Source organism: Engystomops pustulosus, chromosome 2 (genome assembly GCF_040894005.1).
Source record: "Engystomops pustulosus chromosome 2, aEngPut4.maternal, whole genome shotgun sequence".
In the NCBI taxonomy this organism is placed as follows: domain Eukaryota; kingdom Metazoa; phylum Chordata; class Amphibia; order Anura; family Leptodactylidae; genus Engystomops; species Engystomops pustulosus.
In genome coordinates, this window is record NC_092412.1 from 158,057,405 (window position 1) to 158,074,116 (window position 16,712).

The 16,712-nt window shown below is 41.9% G+C and overlaps 1 protein-coding gene across 2 annotated transcripts in view; it reads right to left on the reverse strand.

Moving 5' to 3' along the window:
* Positions 1–16,712, reverse strand: part of CUEDC1 (CUE domain containing 1) — a 150,293-nt gene that overhangs the window by 101,816 nt on the left and 31,765 nt on the right. For both annotated transcript variants that reach the window (XM_072137113.1, XM_072137115.1), the window contains exons 2-3: positions 10,752–11,218; positions 5,867–5,994 (exon numbers count right to left, since the gene is read on the reverse strand). In XM_072137113.1, the coding sequence (XP_071993214.1) occupies positions 5,867–5,994; positions 10,752–11,033 (410 nt within the window). In that variant the 5' untranslated portion in view covers positions 11,034–11,218. The remainder of the gene's footprint in view (positions 1–5,866; positions 5,995–10,751; positions 11,219–16,712) is intronic.

A 16,712-nucleotide genomic window follows, 5' to 3' on the forward strand; every position in this document is an offset into this window, starting at 1 on the left:
TTTGAGGCAGTGGGTGGTCAACTTTCCTACAGGAAAACAACCATAGCAGCAGAGGGAGCCTCAGGAATTTCAATATTTTTTCTGGAGTGTCATCCACTGCAGCTCAAGTTTCATTTTTGCTGCAGCTGCTTGGTCATACACGTAGTGTTTAGATTGTTTCTTGAAAAAATGCCACGTCATGGAGATCTTCTGTGTGCACAGTCCCTGGGAATGGTGGGCAGTAGCAACCAACGTCAGGGCTATGGGCTGGTCGATGCCCTTTTTTCTCGTGCACATCTTCTGCTGGCTACAGGCCTTGTCACCACCACCATCTATCTTCTCCAAACTTTCATTGCTTTTGATCCATGTGGGGTCTAGGATATTGTCATCACTCCTCAGTTCATCTTTCACCAAGCCCTTACAGCTGCCCTCCTAGACAATCATAACAGACTTGCAGTTTTTGTCACTGTGCTATAAGATGGTAAGGGAATACTTACAAGGTACTTTACACTGCCATGAAAAGACTACTTTAAAATTTCTAGCTGAGGAGAACATTTTTTTAGCTTCACTGTTGCCCATCTACTAACAAAAAAAGACCTTCAAAGCCAAATGCAAATAGATGAAGATGACTTCCATTGCCCATATATAAATGCCGTATATACTCGAGTATAAGCCGATGTACCTAATTTTATCACCAAAAACTGGTAAAACCTATTGACTCGAGTACAAGCCGAGGGTCGTAAATGCATTGGTCACAGCCTCCCCAGTATATAGCCAGCCCCCTGTAATATATAGCCTGCCAGCCCCCTGTAATATATAGCCTGCCAGCCCCCTGTAATAAATAGCCTGCCAGCCCCCTGTAATAAATAGCCTGCCAGCCCCCTGTAATAAATAGCCTGCCAGCCCCCTGTAATAAATAGCCTGCCAGCCCCCTGTAATATATAAGAAAATCCTATTAAAGCAAAATATGAACCATAAAGAATAATATGAGTACCAGCAATGTTGCTACAGTAAAGTAGGGCACTGAAAGTATAAAAAATGTTACGCTCGAAAAGCAAACAATTGCCAAAAAAAGAGGATAAAGTGAGCATACGTTACTAAAAAATATATAAAGTTTATTGGTATACACTAAAAATAGAACATCACATAAATCTGGGTAGTTGCATGGCAAAAGCCAACAAGGCGCTGGGCAGCGAACATTATACAATTAGGCATAGTGTTACATAACATCATAAAGTGCACAGTGCAAGGCCCAAAATAAGATCCATCCTGAATAAATAAGGGAAAATAGTTTCAGCGCGAAGAGACAGATCACAATGTCTACCTGAAAGTTAAGACGTAGTAAGGCGCATAGAGGGAGAGCTGCCCAGCACCTCCCCGACACGTGTTTCGTCCACACAGGACTTTGTCAAGGGGTCTGTCTCTTAGCGCTGCAACTAGTTTCCCTTATTTATTCAGGATGGATTTTATTTTGGGCTTTGCACTGTGCACTTTATGATGTTATGTAACACTATGCCTAATGTCCATTGTATAATGTTTGCTGCCCAGCACCTTGTTGGCTTTTGCCATGCAACTACTCTGTAATATATAGCCTGCCAGCTCCCTGTAATATATAGCCTGCCAGCCCCCTGTAATATATAGACTGCCAGCCCCCCTGTAATATATAGCCTGCCAGCCCACTGTAGCGTATAGCTTCCCCGTAAAAAAAAATAAACTGAGTACTTACCATTCTGACATCCCGGTCAGCTCCTCTTCTATCTTCATGCCGGCTGCAGATCCGCAACAGCTCCATGCGCACTGTCCGGCCGATGCACAACTGTGATGTCAGTCGCTGCTGTCATCAAAGAGCGCGCCGGCTGGGCCGTGCTCACAGAGCAGTCGCGGACCTGGCACCGGCATGAAGAAAGAAGAGCTGATGCCCATGGAGCAGTTACGGTCCTGCTGGGCACATGAAAATAGAAGAGGAGTTGCCTGGGTCGTCGGAATGGTGAGTACTCCGTTTATTTTTTTTATATACCAGAGTATATACCTGCACAATCTAACATCACGGCGCGCGCTCTTTAAAAGCCGCGGCACTAGGGATCATATCAGAGAACCCACTGGTCTCCCTAGGCTCTTACCGAGAGGTTATACACCTCACAAGCCATCCACTGCCTGGCTACCACGCACTTGCCCCCACGAGGGACAAGGTAAGATCACTTACTAAACATGTACTGAGTCTATATTGTACACACAGGTTATGATGGTCTTACACTGCATGTATTCCTTATCGCTTGTTTTCAGGCTGTTTCTTTTGCATGAACCCAACAATCCTCTGATGAGCCCAAAGGACGAAACAAGTCTTGTCGGGACATGGGATTCAGTTCTCAGCCATGACATACTTTTCATAAATCACAGGGGGTCAGAATATATACTATATTGACTCTCCTCTGACGCTATATCTGACGTTACCTGCTATAGTAGGCCAATAACAGGGCCAGTTATTGCAGGGTCAGGTTCCAGTCGGGACTGCGGTTAAAAAGGACCCCAGTTCCGAGGCTAGGCCTTCAGGGTGTGATAGACTTATAGTCCATATCAGGGATTTGTATAGGGTAACATTACACGACCACTGAGTCTTATACACCCTAAACCCTACTGGACATTATCTCTTAACTACTCTGTTTTTTCTTTGCGCATTTCTATGTGTACTCCCTACGGGTCCTTTCTGTACCCTTCTATGTCCACAAACTGACCTCCGTCGCACACTGGAGCACCAGCGTTTTGGACACCATCTTCAAAGGAGTTACACAAATGCCCCTATTGGGAGATCTGAGCGGTATTCTACTCCTGAGGTGAGCCCTCTCCTGCATTAATTTTCATTAAGCTACTCACATAGCCGAGGACACCCCAGGCCTACTCTCATACTCCCTATTTTCTCATTTACTTGTAGATTGGTCATCCCTGCCATGGAATTCTATATCCTTACAGCAAAGATTCATTTTTACGTGTCGATATTAACTTCTGTAAATAAACGCACACTCAAATAGTTTCATTAATCACTAGTTGTACTCCTTTCTTATATTACCTTAGTGATTTACTAGGGACATCTCAGTAGCCCCTCTGAGCTCTCCCACCCATAACCTTCTTGTATATACCAGAGTATAAGCCAAGTGGGGAATTTTCAGCACAAAAATTTGTGCTGAAAAACTCGGCTTATACTCGAGTGTATACAGTGGGGACTTTCTTTTTAAAATTAGGATTTATAAAACAAATATTCTATTACACAGTAACGGAGGCTACTGTACTTAGGAAAATTATAGTTAAAGGGTTTTTCCACTTTCAGCAAATAACTAATACGGTTTGTGTAAGTAATAGTTATACAATAATCCAATATACTTTCTCTATCACTTCCCCACAGGTTTCTAGATCTCTGCTTCCTGTCATTCTATAGAATGCTTGTATGTTTAGATAGAAATCTGTCAATAGTAATATGATGTCACACAGGTGCATGGCTCGTTAGTATCAGAGTAATCAGAGCTTGTGTTATAACGGCTCGTGCACCTGTGTGACATCACATGACCATGGACAGATTTCTATCAACTGGAAGTAAACATAGAAGCTTTACTTTGCAGGACAGAAAGAAATCTGGAAAACAATGAGGAATTGATACAGAAACTATATTTTAAAATTGTTTGACTTTTCATTACACAATACATAAGAATTATTTGCTGAAAGTGGACAACCCCTTAAAAGGTCTCATGCCCATGTTTTGAGGCCATGTGTTGGCTTTTTTTTTAAGTTGCTAGCACACCGTGCCATTATTTTTTATAGGCTCATGCAAGAGCTGTGCATTCCATCTGTTTGTGGTTCGTGCTATTGGACTACCCAGTTTCCACAAAAATAAGACATCCACAGAAAATAAGAACTAGTGCAATTTTTTGCAAGTTTAGAAATAAAAGCCCTCACCTGAAAATTAGACCTAATGGCAGCCATTGCAACAGCTTACCCAATGTCATATATTAATATTAGTAGATCATTAAGATTGTAACAAGAGATTGTAACAATGGTGAATAATTCATGGGATAAATCTATGACAGTTCCATTGAAAAAGCGCTATGAGCGGCTACCTGGACAGGAAGTGATCATTGAAGGAAAATGCTACTGCTATACATGAGAGACTGGGGATAATTATTGTAATAGAAATTTAGTTGCATAAATGTAGGGTTCGAAGAGTTAAGGAAGTTGTTGACATGATAGTCTTTAGGAACAAAAATATAAGACAGTCTTATTTTTGGAGAAATACAGTAGCATGCTCAATACCTGTGACATGTATACCAGCCACCTCATTTATAGACTGAAGTCCTTGTTTTTCAGTAGTTACACATTGAACAAGACTTGGGCTCTCTGTTTGAGTGTGATGCTGAAGAATGCTCTACCATGATGTCTCTTGCTAAGTGTTGTGTACCACATTAGGCTAGAATCCGCAATGGTGTAATATACTTTCTGGTCTACTCGCTCATTGTAATTGGTCTTCAACAATTTTAGCAACTTTAAAAAAAAGTTGCCCATTTTCAAACACTTTTCAAGGATGGACTGACTTTTGTACACATTTTGGAGGAAATTAGCTCAAAAAGTCAAAAACTTTACTTTAAACTCTGGCTTAAAAAGTTGCAAAGTGCAGGGCTTGATAACTTTCTCACACAGTGCGTATATATAATCGCATGTGTGGTCTTCTCAAAAGGGTTGGTCCGTTCATGGAGGAGCAAGAAGTTTTACACATATCAATTTCATATACAGGTGGTCCCCTACTTAAGAACACTCGACTTACATACGACCCCTAGTTACAAACGGACCACTGGATATTGGTAATTTATTGTACTTTAGTCCTAGGCTACAATAATCAGCTGTAACAGTTATCAAATGTGTCTAATGAAGCTTTAGTGTTAATCCTGATTCTTATAACAACACAACATTTTTAAAATCCAATTGTCACAGAGACCAAAAAAGTTCTGGCTGGGATTACAATGATAAAATATACAGTTCCGACTTGCATACAAATTCAACTTAAGGACAGACCTACAGTCCCTATCTTGTATGTAACCCGGGGACTGCCTGTATATGAAATGTATTCACATAGATTATATATATACAGGCAGTCCCCGGGTTGCGTACAAGATAGGGTCCAGAGGTTTGTTCTTAACTTGAATTTGTATGTAAGTCTGGGTCAGTGCCCAGATGTGAGGCACACACTAGCACATGTTCAGGCCATTTTGCAGACTTCATTAATGACCATATGAGTCATCGAGAGGAGGCATGGCAGAAGGTCATGTGTTCAGATGAGAACTCACCTTGTTGGAGGAAGGAGTGCAAACCCCCAAAACACTATCCCACCCTGTAAAAGTCAGTGGCATAACATGACTCACAGAACAGAGTAGTTGCATAACATGCAATGACTGTTCTCGGCATGGAAAATCAATTGCTATAAATTTCACATGTTCAGTTTTGCAAACATCAGTTTTCTCTATATGAATAAGGAACGGTTTACACTTCCAATATGGGGTTACCATCTGTTTATTGAGGCAACAATATGTTTAACAGCAATGATATTACAATATGCAATGCTTTTCTTGCATTCATAAATAACAGAACTCGTGCAAAATGCATATTCTGTTATCCATAAATGTATCATTACTTTGTGTACAGAGCTTTGTAACGTGCCATTTTTTGCGGGACAAGACAATTTCAGTAATAATTTCTTAAGAAATGTACTTTTGACAACTTATGTTTAATTTTATAAACCGAAAAAGTACAGTAGTTATACCAGCTTTATCCATCACTTTGCAAAACCACATAAAAAGACCCAAGAATTCCTGCCAAGACTCTTGGATTTCTACATAAAATAACATACCGGGGAGATGGGGTAGGTGGGGCTTGTTGATGAGGTCTATCAGACAAATGCACATCATAGGTAGGAGGTGAATACACAGGAGGAGGTTCCTCATCAGAACTGTCTGGCTCTAGAGTCCTTTCCAGAATCTGAAAAAAAAAAATTGGCAACAAAAACAAATGACATGCAGAACTTATTGTTTGTGGGTTAAGTTCAGAAATGGTAAAATGTGAAGTCTTCCTAGCGTCTAAGAAATAAAATAATTTCTCATATGATATTCTGGTTTCATTTAAAGGTAAAATCCAGTCACTACACACCATATCTTATCCACAGGATAGGTGATAACTTACTGATCAAGGGGCTCCCAGCAGTGTGTACTCAACAGGTCAAAAGAACAATTAAAAATAAAATAAAGCTACATCACAAAAATGTATAACTATCCAGGACAACATCACACATATTAGCCCCTTAACGACCTGGCCCTTTTTTGATTTTTCATTTCCATTTTTCACTCCCCATCTTCAAAAATTACTATTACTGTATATACTGGTGTATAAGACTACTTTTTAACCCCTTAAAATAATGGCTACAGTGGGGGGTCGTCTTATACGCCGGATATACGGGGGCCGCACTGTGTGAGGTGTTTTTTTCCCCCGTCAGCGCGCAGAGAGCCGCTTCCTGGGGCCGCCGCGCATGCGCGGCAGTCCGCCTCTCACAGTCATTAGAAGTGGCTTAGTACGCGCTGACAGGGCGGCGCGCTGTATGCTAATGCAGCCGCCCTGTCACAGCGGTCGGCGTCACAGAGCTGGGGGTCACAGGCGGCACTTACAGAAGCATGTTGGATCTTCATTAATATCGCAGTTTACAGTTATGATCACCAGGCACTTGCTCTCTTGTTTGTTTTGCAAAGTTTTAAGCAGACTTTTTTTCATTTGGGAGAGGGGTAGTCTTATACAGTGAGTATATACCAAATTCTATATTTTTAGGGCAGAAGTTGGGGGTCGTCTTATACGCCCAGTCGTCTTATACGCCGGCATATACGGTACTTTTTTATTTACATGTAAAGAGCTCTGTAACAGCTTGTGTCCTGTGTAACAAATTGTGCTTCATAGTGATGGCGTTTAATATTCCATGCCATGTACTGGGAAGCAGGATAAAATTCCAAATGCATTGAAAATGTTGAAAAAACGCATTTGTGCCAAACTTTTTCCTTTGGGCTTGGATTTTATGGCTTTCACTGTGCGCCCAAAATGACATGTCTACTTCATTCTTTTGGTTGGTACGATTACGGGGATACCAAATTTGTATAGGTTTTATAATGTTTTCATACATTTACAAAAATTGAAACCTCCTGTACAAAAAGAATTATAATAATTTTTTTTCCATCTTCTGGTGCTAATAACTTTTTTATGCTTTGGTGTACGGAGGTGGTGTAATTTTTTTGTGACTTTTGATGACGTTTTCAATGCTACCATTTTTAGGACTGTATGAACTTTTGATCACTTTTTATAGAATTTTATATATATTTTAAAATGGCAAAAAAGTGCCATTTTTTACTTTGGGTGCTATTTTCAGTGCTAGCACCAATCGAGGGTGTTACTGGTAAGTCTTTGCTGCAATATGCAGCCCGTGAGCCCTCTCCATGCACCGGGACCCGATGTGCGCCGTACTACTACGGCGTGCAACGGTAAGGGGTTAAATGGAAGTGGGAAGGGACTTGTTTTTAATGTGAGGTAATTTGTTTAGGTTTATAAAGTTGCCTCTGATTCCATACTCATAAATCAAACATGATCATGTGACCTTTGGGACATTAGGAAGCTTTCAATTTTATAGTACACATTATTTATCATACTTGATTTATTTACTTGTCAGCTGTACAGAAATTGTGGACTTATACATTTTTAAATATATAGATAGAATAGGAGTTGAATTTGACCAGTGCTCACACAGAAGAACCAGTTCTCCATCAGCTCTTGGAACGAATGACAATGATGCCGATGAGCTACAGACTGTAGGTTATTATATGATGAACCATTTAAGACTAAACCCGAGACTGCTCAGAATTTGTGAATTGATGTTCGGTCTTTGAAGAAAAGTGAAGGCGATACATGTTTTAGGTTATTTGAGTATATTTGATGGTGAGCTTTCGAGAATACTAGTTCTCTTTGTCAGATATGATGGTATGCATGAAACAGAAAAAGGATATTTTTAAAAAACTCTAAAACAACAGATTGATAAATACAGGGACATCTTATTTACGACGGAACGGTAATAAAAACAGTAAAAACCTGTGAGGCGAGACATAACAGCCCTGGCTCTTATCTGCTTGTTGCATCCGGGTCAGAGGTAGGAGGTCATGAAGCTGGCATGAATGTTAAGACCACTTAGTAAGGGTGTTAAATCTCCTCATTAATTTATACTCCCATTCTTTCCTTTCCCTCTGTGTCTTAAAATATCCCATTTAAATAGTAATCTGCAAGTCTTCCACAGTGTGGTCCTCTCTGGAGAAATGTTATGCATGAAACAGAAAATTCACAGCATTTTATAAACACTATACAAACTAAATTTTCTGTTTCGTGCATAACATCATGTCTGACTAAGAGAACTAGTATTCTCGAAATGGCTACGTATTTGACAAAATTTTAGGGAAAGCAGCAGAGCACAAGAAAGCATACACCTACTCCATGTCTTGATCCTGTAATTTATCCTGTTTTCTAGGAAGACCTTATGCAATTGCGAACCCTAGAGTCTTAAGGTTCCAGTTATGCGGCATCCTGAAACCAGGAGCTCTTTTACTGCTGCAGTTCAGCAGAGCACTACATTTGCATGTATTTTGAAATTGCCCTTAGTGTTGTTCTCTAGTTTCCTATAGATCCGGGGAGCATGTTGGCTCAGTAGTTAGCACTACATCCTTGCAGCACTGGGGTTCTGGGCTCAAGTCCCATCTAGGTCAACATCTGCAAAGAGTTTGTATGTTCTCTCCCTGTTTGCATGGGTTTCCACCAGGTCCTCCGTTTTTTTCCCACACTCCAAAAACATTACTGGTAGGTAGGCTGATTAGATTGTGAGACCCATTAAGACAGTGACCAATATGGCAAGCTCTGTGCACCGCTGCAGAATCTGTAGGCACCATATAAATAAAGGAATTATTATTATTATAAAGGCTACATACACATTGACGTATGCCCGCACAGCTACGCCCAGGCATACGTCAGCTGCAATGGAGAGAAGGAGGGGTGCACCGCCCATAACATGGGGAAAGATACCTTTTCCCAGTGTACTGAGAGGCACCATATTATATAAGTATGTATGGCCGTACATACGTCCCCCATATGCTTGTGTAAATGCAACCTAAGAGATAACACTCTAAATGGATGGTTGGATCTCAGGGCAATTAGTCAAATGGGAACAGGGCTCTTTGGGCGGTGTATTGCTTTCTCTAAACTTGTTAACACAATTGATATCAACTGATATTTTTGATTTTGCCGAGTTTTTCTGTAGTTCTGATATCTATGCTTCTTCCTCTGTACTTCACTGTGATATTCAGTTGACCCCTAAGTATTAATGTCCTTAAAGGAGACAATCTCTCAGGACCAAAACATCTCTCATTGATATATAAAATACAAGAGAGCCTAAAGAAGGGACATATAAGAAGAACTTAGCCTCTATCCGATTAAAAAAAGAACAAAAAAACAATACAGGCAGTCCCCGGGTTACGTATAAGATAGGGTCCGGGCTGTTTTGTTCTTAAGTTGAATTTGTATAAGTCGAAACTGTATATTTAATCATTGAAGTTCTCGACAATTTTTTTTTTTTTTGCCCCAGTGAAAATTGGAGTTTAAAAATTTTTTGGTGTAATGGGAGCAAGGGTTAACAATAAAACTTCATTACAGACACCTTACAGCTGACAGTCTGGGGCTATAGTAAAGCTTCCAGAGAGCTTCACCAGAGGTCACAGGGGGCAGAGGGGTCCGTCTGTAACTAAGGGTCGTCTGTAAGTCAGGTGTCCTTAAGTAGGGGACTGCCTTTACGCTCTTCCCCTTATTATTATTTGTTAAACCAGTTATAGATAGGAGTGGTTTTGTCCCAAGGCCCTTGTACACTTGCCAATCTCTAACCTTGTTGCTTCTGCAAAAAGTTTCCTGCACTCTTTAAAAAATAACAATAATTTGCCAATAAATTGAGTGTTTTTGATAATGGGTTCACTTACTGTAAGGGGTTAGCCTTCAAGTTGCTAGAATAACTGATTATAATAAGATTATGTACCTGCAGTTCACAAAACGATTGGATTACTGGCACCAATCCATCTCCATTTTCTATGTTCAGAGACAGAGGCAGCGGTTGCATGTACTACTTTAAAAAGTGTCTTCTGCAGCTCCATCTGCTTTTTGCCAGCAGGTTAGAGAGAAGCTCACTTCAAATGGTCAAATCTCCTGAACCCTGGCTCCTAGAAAGACAATTCTGTTGTCTTGTTAAAGAGAATACAACCTTTAATAAATATCAGGATTGTGTTTCTTTGTAAAACAGAAATGTAGATATTATAATCAAGGTCTGTATTTAAAAATCACATATTTTATAAATTTAACAGTGGATATATCCAGTTTGGTTTCACTTAGAAACACAATCCTATTAATATATTAAACAGGAGAGTCTCCCCTTTAATGGAACAGCAAAATGTGTGTTTCTAGGTAATATGGTTCAGAATATATGACCATTTAAATTTTGACACTGTAATGATGTTTATATACATACTGTCTGCACGGGGCTTTTACAAATAGGACGTATTTAGTATGGCAGTTGTGAAAGGGTTAACCTATGTGACGGTGCCCTTGGCTAGCTAAAACAACACACATATTTGAGGATTTACAAATAAAGTCTGAAAGCAAAACTGGAAAACAAACGTAACCTCTGGGGGAATGCTGTCATCAGAATCTGAACTGTCATCAAATCCGCCATCATCCAAATTCATTTGTAGTAATTGGTCAATTGTGGCATCCACTGCTCCATTGTTTGCCCTTAAAACACACTCAATGATGTCATATTCCATGTTAGGAAACATGGTTTTAAAATCCTCCATAGCTTGATTAAACTCCAATCTGCGCACAGGGCGGCTGTTGTTAAGTTCCTGACTTGAAGAGCTTCCTCTTGGATTTCCATTGCTGTTGCTTCTTCGAAATAGGCTTGTCATTTTTGACAACCGTTTCTGAAAAATGTTTCAAATTTAGAGATGTTCACCGACAGAAGGAAAAGAAGGGTCTTGGTACATGGTTCCTGTCATGAGGTTATGGTAGCCTTTTTGTTGTAATCCAGACATGGGTATTTGCTATTCATAAGCAGTTCTTTAACTTTGTACAGTATCCCAAAAGCTTTTATCTGTGGATAAAAAAGATCTATTGAAATGAATTGCAATATTCTCCCATTACACCATTTTAGACACTACTTGTTACATTGCTTTTCCATCAATAACATTGAACTACATATCAATTTGTAAAATTCAAATTAAAAATAAGCTGCAGAAATAAGAAAATGTAAAGAGATCTGTGGCACAACTGTACACACAGATTGCCACGCTAGTAACAGTGGCTTCCTCACCCACTACTGCTACGTATAAATGTAAGGGAAGAAAGTTTAATATACGATAAAGATTTTAAAAAAGGCGACCGAAACTGCTTCAGATATAAAAGATTAAAAAGTGTTTATACTGCGATACAACGGTTTATTTTTTTATTTATTTAACAAAAATGTTAGTAAGTTGTCTATATCCAAAATTCCAAACAGACAGGAGAGAGGTGTAGCTGGTATAGTGACCAAGAATACCCTGCCCAATATTTCCAATACTTCTTTCCAAAGATTTTCCAACTCCCCACATCATGTGTAGGATACCCGCTTCCTCACACCCACACCTAGGGCAAATTGAGTCTCCACGGACCCCTATTTGGTGTAGCAACTGTGGTGATCTATATGTCCTATGTAGCATGAGGAGATGGGACATTCTATAAGCCTCACTTAGAGATAAAGTGGGCACAATCTCTAGGCAATCTGACCATTGCTCATCAGATATAGGACCTATATCTCTTTCCTATTTAATGCGGCTTTTAATTTGTTCAACAGAACCACATTATAAAAAGAGATCAGTCCTTTGGTTGTAGTGGTTGTCAATGCTCTATTAAGGGCTCCACAAGGCCCTAGTATTATTGGACTTGCAGGGTTTTGAGTGTCATATACATGTCACAACTAGAGGTATTGGTAGAACCATGCCTGTGGTAGTTGATGGGTGTTACTCAAGTCCTCAAATGTTTTACACATACCGTTAGAGCATAGATCCTCTATAGTAATGACACCTTTGTTTTCCCACGGTGAAAAACCTTCTAAGCGGAAAATCTCGGGTAAAGCAGGATTTCTCCATATAGGACTAAAGGGGGTATATTTGGGGACTCCCAGAATAGCTTTCACCTTGGTCCATATCTTCTCCATTAATACCAAAGTAAGTTTCTTACTTAACTGACCACCTCCAAAGCTGGCTTCTAGGGCATGTGCTGGGGTGGGGAACCCGGTCCATGACATAATCAGTCTGCCAGCTGAGTTAACTCCCTCCTTCCTACCCCAGCCCGCAAAATGCTGAATCTGCGAGGCCAAAAAGTATAACCATGGACTAGGAATAGCAAGTCCACCATCTGTTTTACTCCGCTAAAGCGTATCTAAGCCAATCCGCCCCTGCTGTCCCTTCCAAATCAATTTGCGAAACAGCCCTGGAATTTTGTGGAAATATGACTGCGCTATCCAGACCGGAGAATTGTGTAGGATATACAAAAGCTGCGGCATTAGGACCATTTTAACTAAATTGCCTCTGTCTATCGGGGAGAGAGGTAATTTACACCACATCTGAATCTTAGTCAAAAAACGAGAAAGTAGCGGTTCTAAGTTGTCCTTTATATAATCCTTTGGTTGCTTAGTTACCATTACCCCTAAGTATTTGATCTTAGATTCCACCTGTAGAGAACCCAGAGTATAAGGGTCCCCCGGGATAGGATCAAGAGGAAGTAGGACTGATTTGTTCCAGTTAATACTGAATCCTGAGTATAATCCAAAAGTATTAATTGTATCTATTGCTCCTGTGAGGGACCTATCTGTGTCGCCAAGATATATCAACAGGTCGTCAGCATAAAGGGAGACACGTTCCTCCCTGTCTCCACCTGCAAATCCCTGCAATTCTGTGGTGTTTCTAAGTAGGGCCACTAAAGGTTCTATTGATACAGCGGTTTATGACAATAACGAAAATAAGCTCCGGCACCAACTCACCCTGAGCTGGTGCTCGGTATTTGCAGCTTACACCTACTATTTCACGTGGTAGGTTTCCTTTTAAAAAAAAACGTATGTACTCACCCTCCGGCGACCCTGATGCGCAGCGCGGCTCCCCGATGTCAGTGCGGCTCCTCCTTCTGTCTTCCACGCCTGTCTTTTTTCTTCTGTAACAGCCTGCAGGGCACGGCCATGTTTCTGCCGGCTGGGAGGAGACATGGCCGCGCCCTGCAGGCTATTACAGAAGAAAGAAGACAGGCGTGGAAGACAGAAGGAGGAGCCGCACTGACATCGGGGAGCTGCGCATCGCGGCCACCGGAGGGCAAGTACATACAGTTTTTTTTGTTTTTTTTAGTGCTGGGCTGGCTGTATACTACAGAGGGCAGGCTGGGCTGGCTGTATACTACAGGGGGCAGGCTGGGCTGGCTGTATACTACAGGGGGCAGGCTGGGCTGGCTGTATACAACAGGGGGCAGGCTGGGCTGGCTGTATACTACAGGGGGAAGGCTGGGCTGGCTGTATACTACAGGGGGCAAGCTGGGCTGGCTGTATACTACAGGGGGCAAGCTGGGCTGGCTGTATACTACAGGGGGCAAGCTGGGCTGGCTGTATACTACAGGGGGAAGGCTGGGCTGGCTGTATACTACAGGGGGCAGGCTGGGCTGGCTGTATACTACAGGGGGCAGGCTGGGCTGGCTGTATACTACAGGGGGCAGGCTGGGCTGGCTGTATACTACAGGGGGCAGGCTGGGCTGGCTGTATACTACAGGGGGCAGGCTGGGCTGGCTGTATACTACAGGAGGCAGGCTGGGCTGGCTGTATACTACAGGGGGCAGGCTGGGCTGGCTATATACTACAGGGGGCAGGCTGGGCTGGCTGTATACTACAGGGGGCAGGCTGGGCTTGCTGTATACTACTGGGGGAAGGCTGGGCTGGCTGTATACTAATGGAGGCAGGCTGGCTGTATACTACTGGGACAGGCTAGCTGTATACTATAGGGGGCTGGCTATATACTACTGGGGGCTTGCTGGCTATATATTGGGGGTGTCTGTGACCAATGCATTTCCCACCCTCAGCCCTCGAGTCAATAGGTTTTCCCAGTTTTTGGTGGTAAAATTAGGGCTCTCGCTTATACTTGGGTGGGCTCATACTCGAGTATATACGGTACATGCATTTGTAGATGAAGTTGGGGAAAGGGTGATGGAAATATGATGCACATATTTATAACATATTTTTGATTACAGAAAACCTTGTAGCCATTTATTGGCCAATTTTAAAAAGAAAATGTAATTAATAAAACTATCCTATCAAGTTATAGCATAACTAAGTCATGCTGCTGGCTTCTTCCGAGCCTGAGATATATTCCATGTTGTGAGATCAGCTCAGAGCAATGAAGCCAAAAAAGGAAAGCAGGTTTGTAATTGGCTGATCCAAAGCATGTGATGACATGTTTGTGGCATACAGTATCATATGGCAACCAGAAAGCATGGCAAATGGAGATTAACCTGGGGGCAAGGTAAAATCTCTGCTAAACAGCTGCAGATAGCCAATTATAGTAAATTAAAGAATTGCTTTTTTTGTTAAGTGCAGAGTTAGGCAAAAGTTTTTATACCTTACAGTTGTACTTTAAAGTATCACATGCCACTAAAATTTTAAATTGTAAAAATTGTTTTGATACGGTCATTTGGCCAAGAGAATCACAATTTCAAAATTGTACCTCCATTGTGTTTTAACTGCTGTGAAATACTTATAGGGGTTGTCCACTTCAGAAAATAATTTATATGGTTTGTGTAAGGAAAATTGGGCACTTTCTCTTTGGTGGACGATCACTGGTAATATCCTCTATGCATTAGGCTGTATAACAAAACTACTGCTCATGTGTTGCTTCATCCTATTGTATATTATTGCACTTGCATTGGGTTAACTTTAGTGTTTTGACTTACCTACCTTCTCTTTTCATGGCATTTACCCACATATATCTCTTCATACACTAATAAGTTTTTCCCTTTTATTTATTGTATCCCTGTCTTTATATATGGAGCTCGCATTCTACATTTTATGCTGCATCTTCGTCCACACACAGTGGGTATTTGTACCTGGATTTGTGTTTTTAATTGTTTTTAAATACTTGATTCTTTGTTTGCTCAATAAAATTATCTGACCTTCTATACACATCCTCTTTTCTCTTTCTCTATATACCGAATATACTCGTGTATAAGCAGAGTTTTTCAGCACAAAAAATGTGCTGAAAAACATCCCCTCGGCTTATACACGAGTCAATGCAGAGTAAAAAAATACTTAAAAAATAATAAACTTATATACTCACCCTCCGGTGGCCCCGATGTGCAGTGCTGCTCCCCCGATGTCCGTGCGGCTCCTCTTCTAGCTTCCGCACCAGTCTTCTTTCTTCTGCTGGGCGCCGCCATGTTTCTCCCCCGGGCGGCGCCTAGTATGACATCAGCAGCGGGGGGAAAGCTAGTGGCCGCGCCCAGCAGAGGAAAGAAGACTGGCGTGGAAGCAAGAAGAGGAGCCGCGCGGACCTCGGGGGAGCAGCGCTGCACATTAGGGCCACCGGAGGGTGACTATATAAGTTTATTTCTTTTTTTAATGCTGGGCAGGCTCGGCTGTGCTGTATACTACTGGGGGCAGACTGGGCTGTGCTGTATACTACTGGGGGCTGGCTGTATACTACTGAGGGCTGGCTGTATACTACTGGGGGCTGGCTGTATACTACTGGGGGCTGGCTGTATACTACTGGGGGCTGGCTGTATACTACTGGGGGCCGGCTGTATACTACTGGGGGCCGGCTGTATACTACTGGAGGCAAGCTGTATACTACTGGGGGCAGGCTGGGGTGGCTGTATACTACTGGGGGCAAGCTGTATACTACCGGGGGCAGGTTGTATACTACCGGGGGCAGGCTGGGCTGGCTGTATACTACTGGGGGCAGGCTGGGCTGGCTGTATACTACTGGGGGCAGGCTGGGCTTGCTGTATACTACTGGGGGCAGGCTGGGCAGGCTGTATACTACTGGGAGAAAGCTGGGCAGGCTGTATACTACTGGGGGCAAGCTGGGCAGGCTGTATACTAGTGGGGGCAAGCTGTATACTACAGGGGGCTGGCTGGCTATATACTGGGGGGGGGGGGTCTGTGACCAATGCATTTCCCACCCTCAGCTTATACTCGAGTCAATAGGTTTTCCCAGTTTTTGGTGGTAAAAGCTTATACTCGGGTCGGCTTATACTCGAGTATATACGGTACATATTTGATTCAGATGCGAATTGAGTTATTTGCTCACCCATTATCGCGTACTCGGTAAGGAAAATTTATACCGCACTGCTCCGATTACTCTGTGATACCAACAAGCCATGCACCTGAGTGAAATCACATGACCATGGACAGATTTCTATCCATTGGAAGTAAACATCAAAGCTTTCTATAGAATGACAGGAAGCAGATATATAGAAAACCATTAGGAATTGATACAGAAAGCATATTGGAAAATTGTATAACTTTTCCTTAAACCATATCACTTATTTGCTGGAAGTGGACAACCCCTTTAACCGGT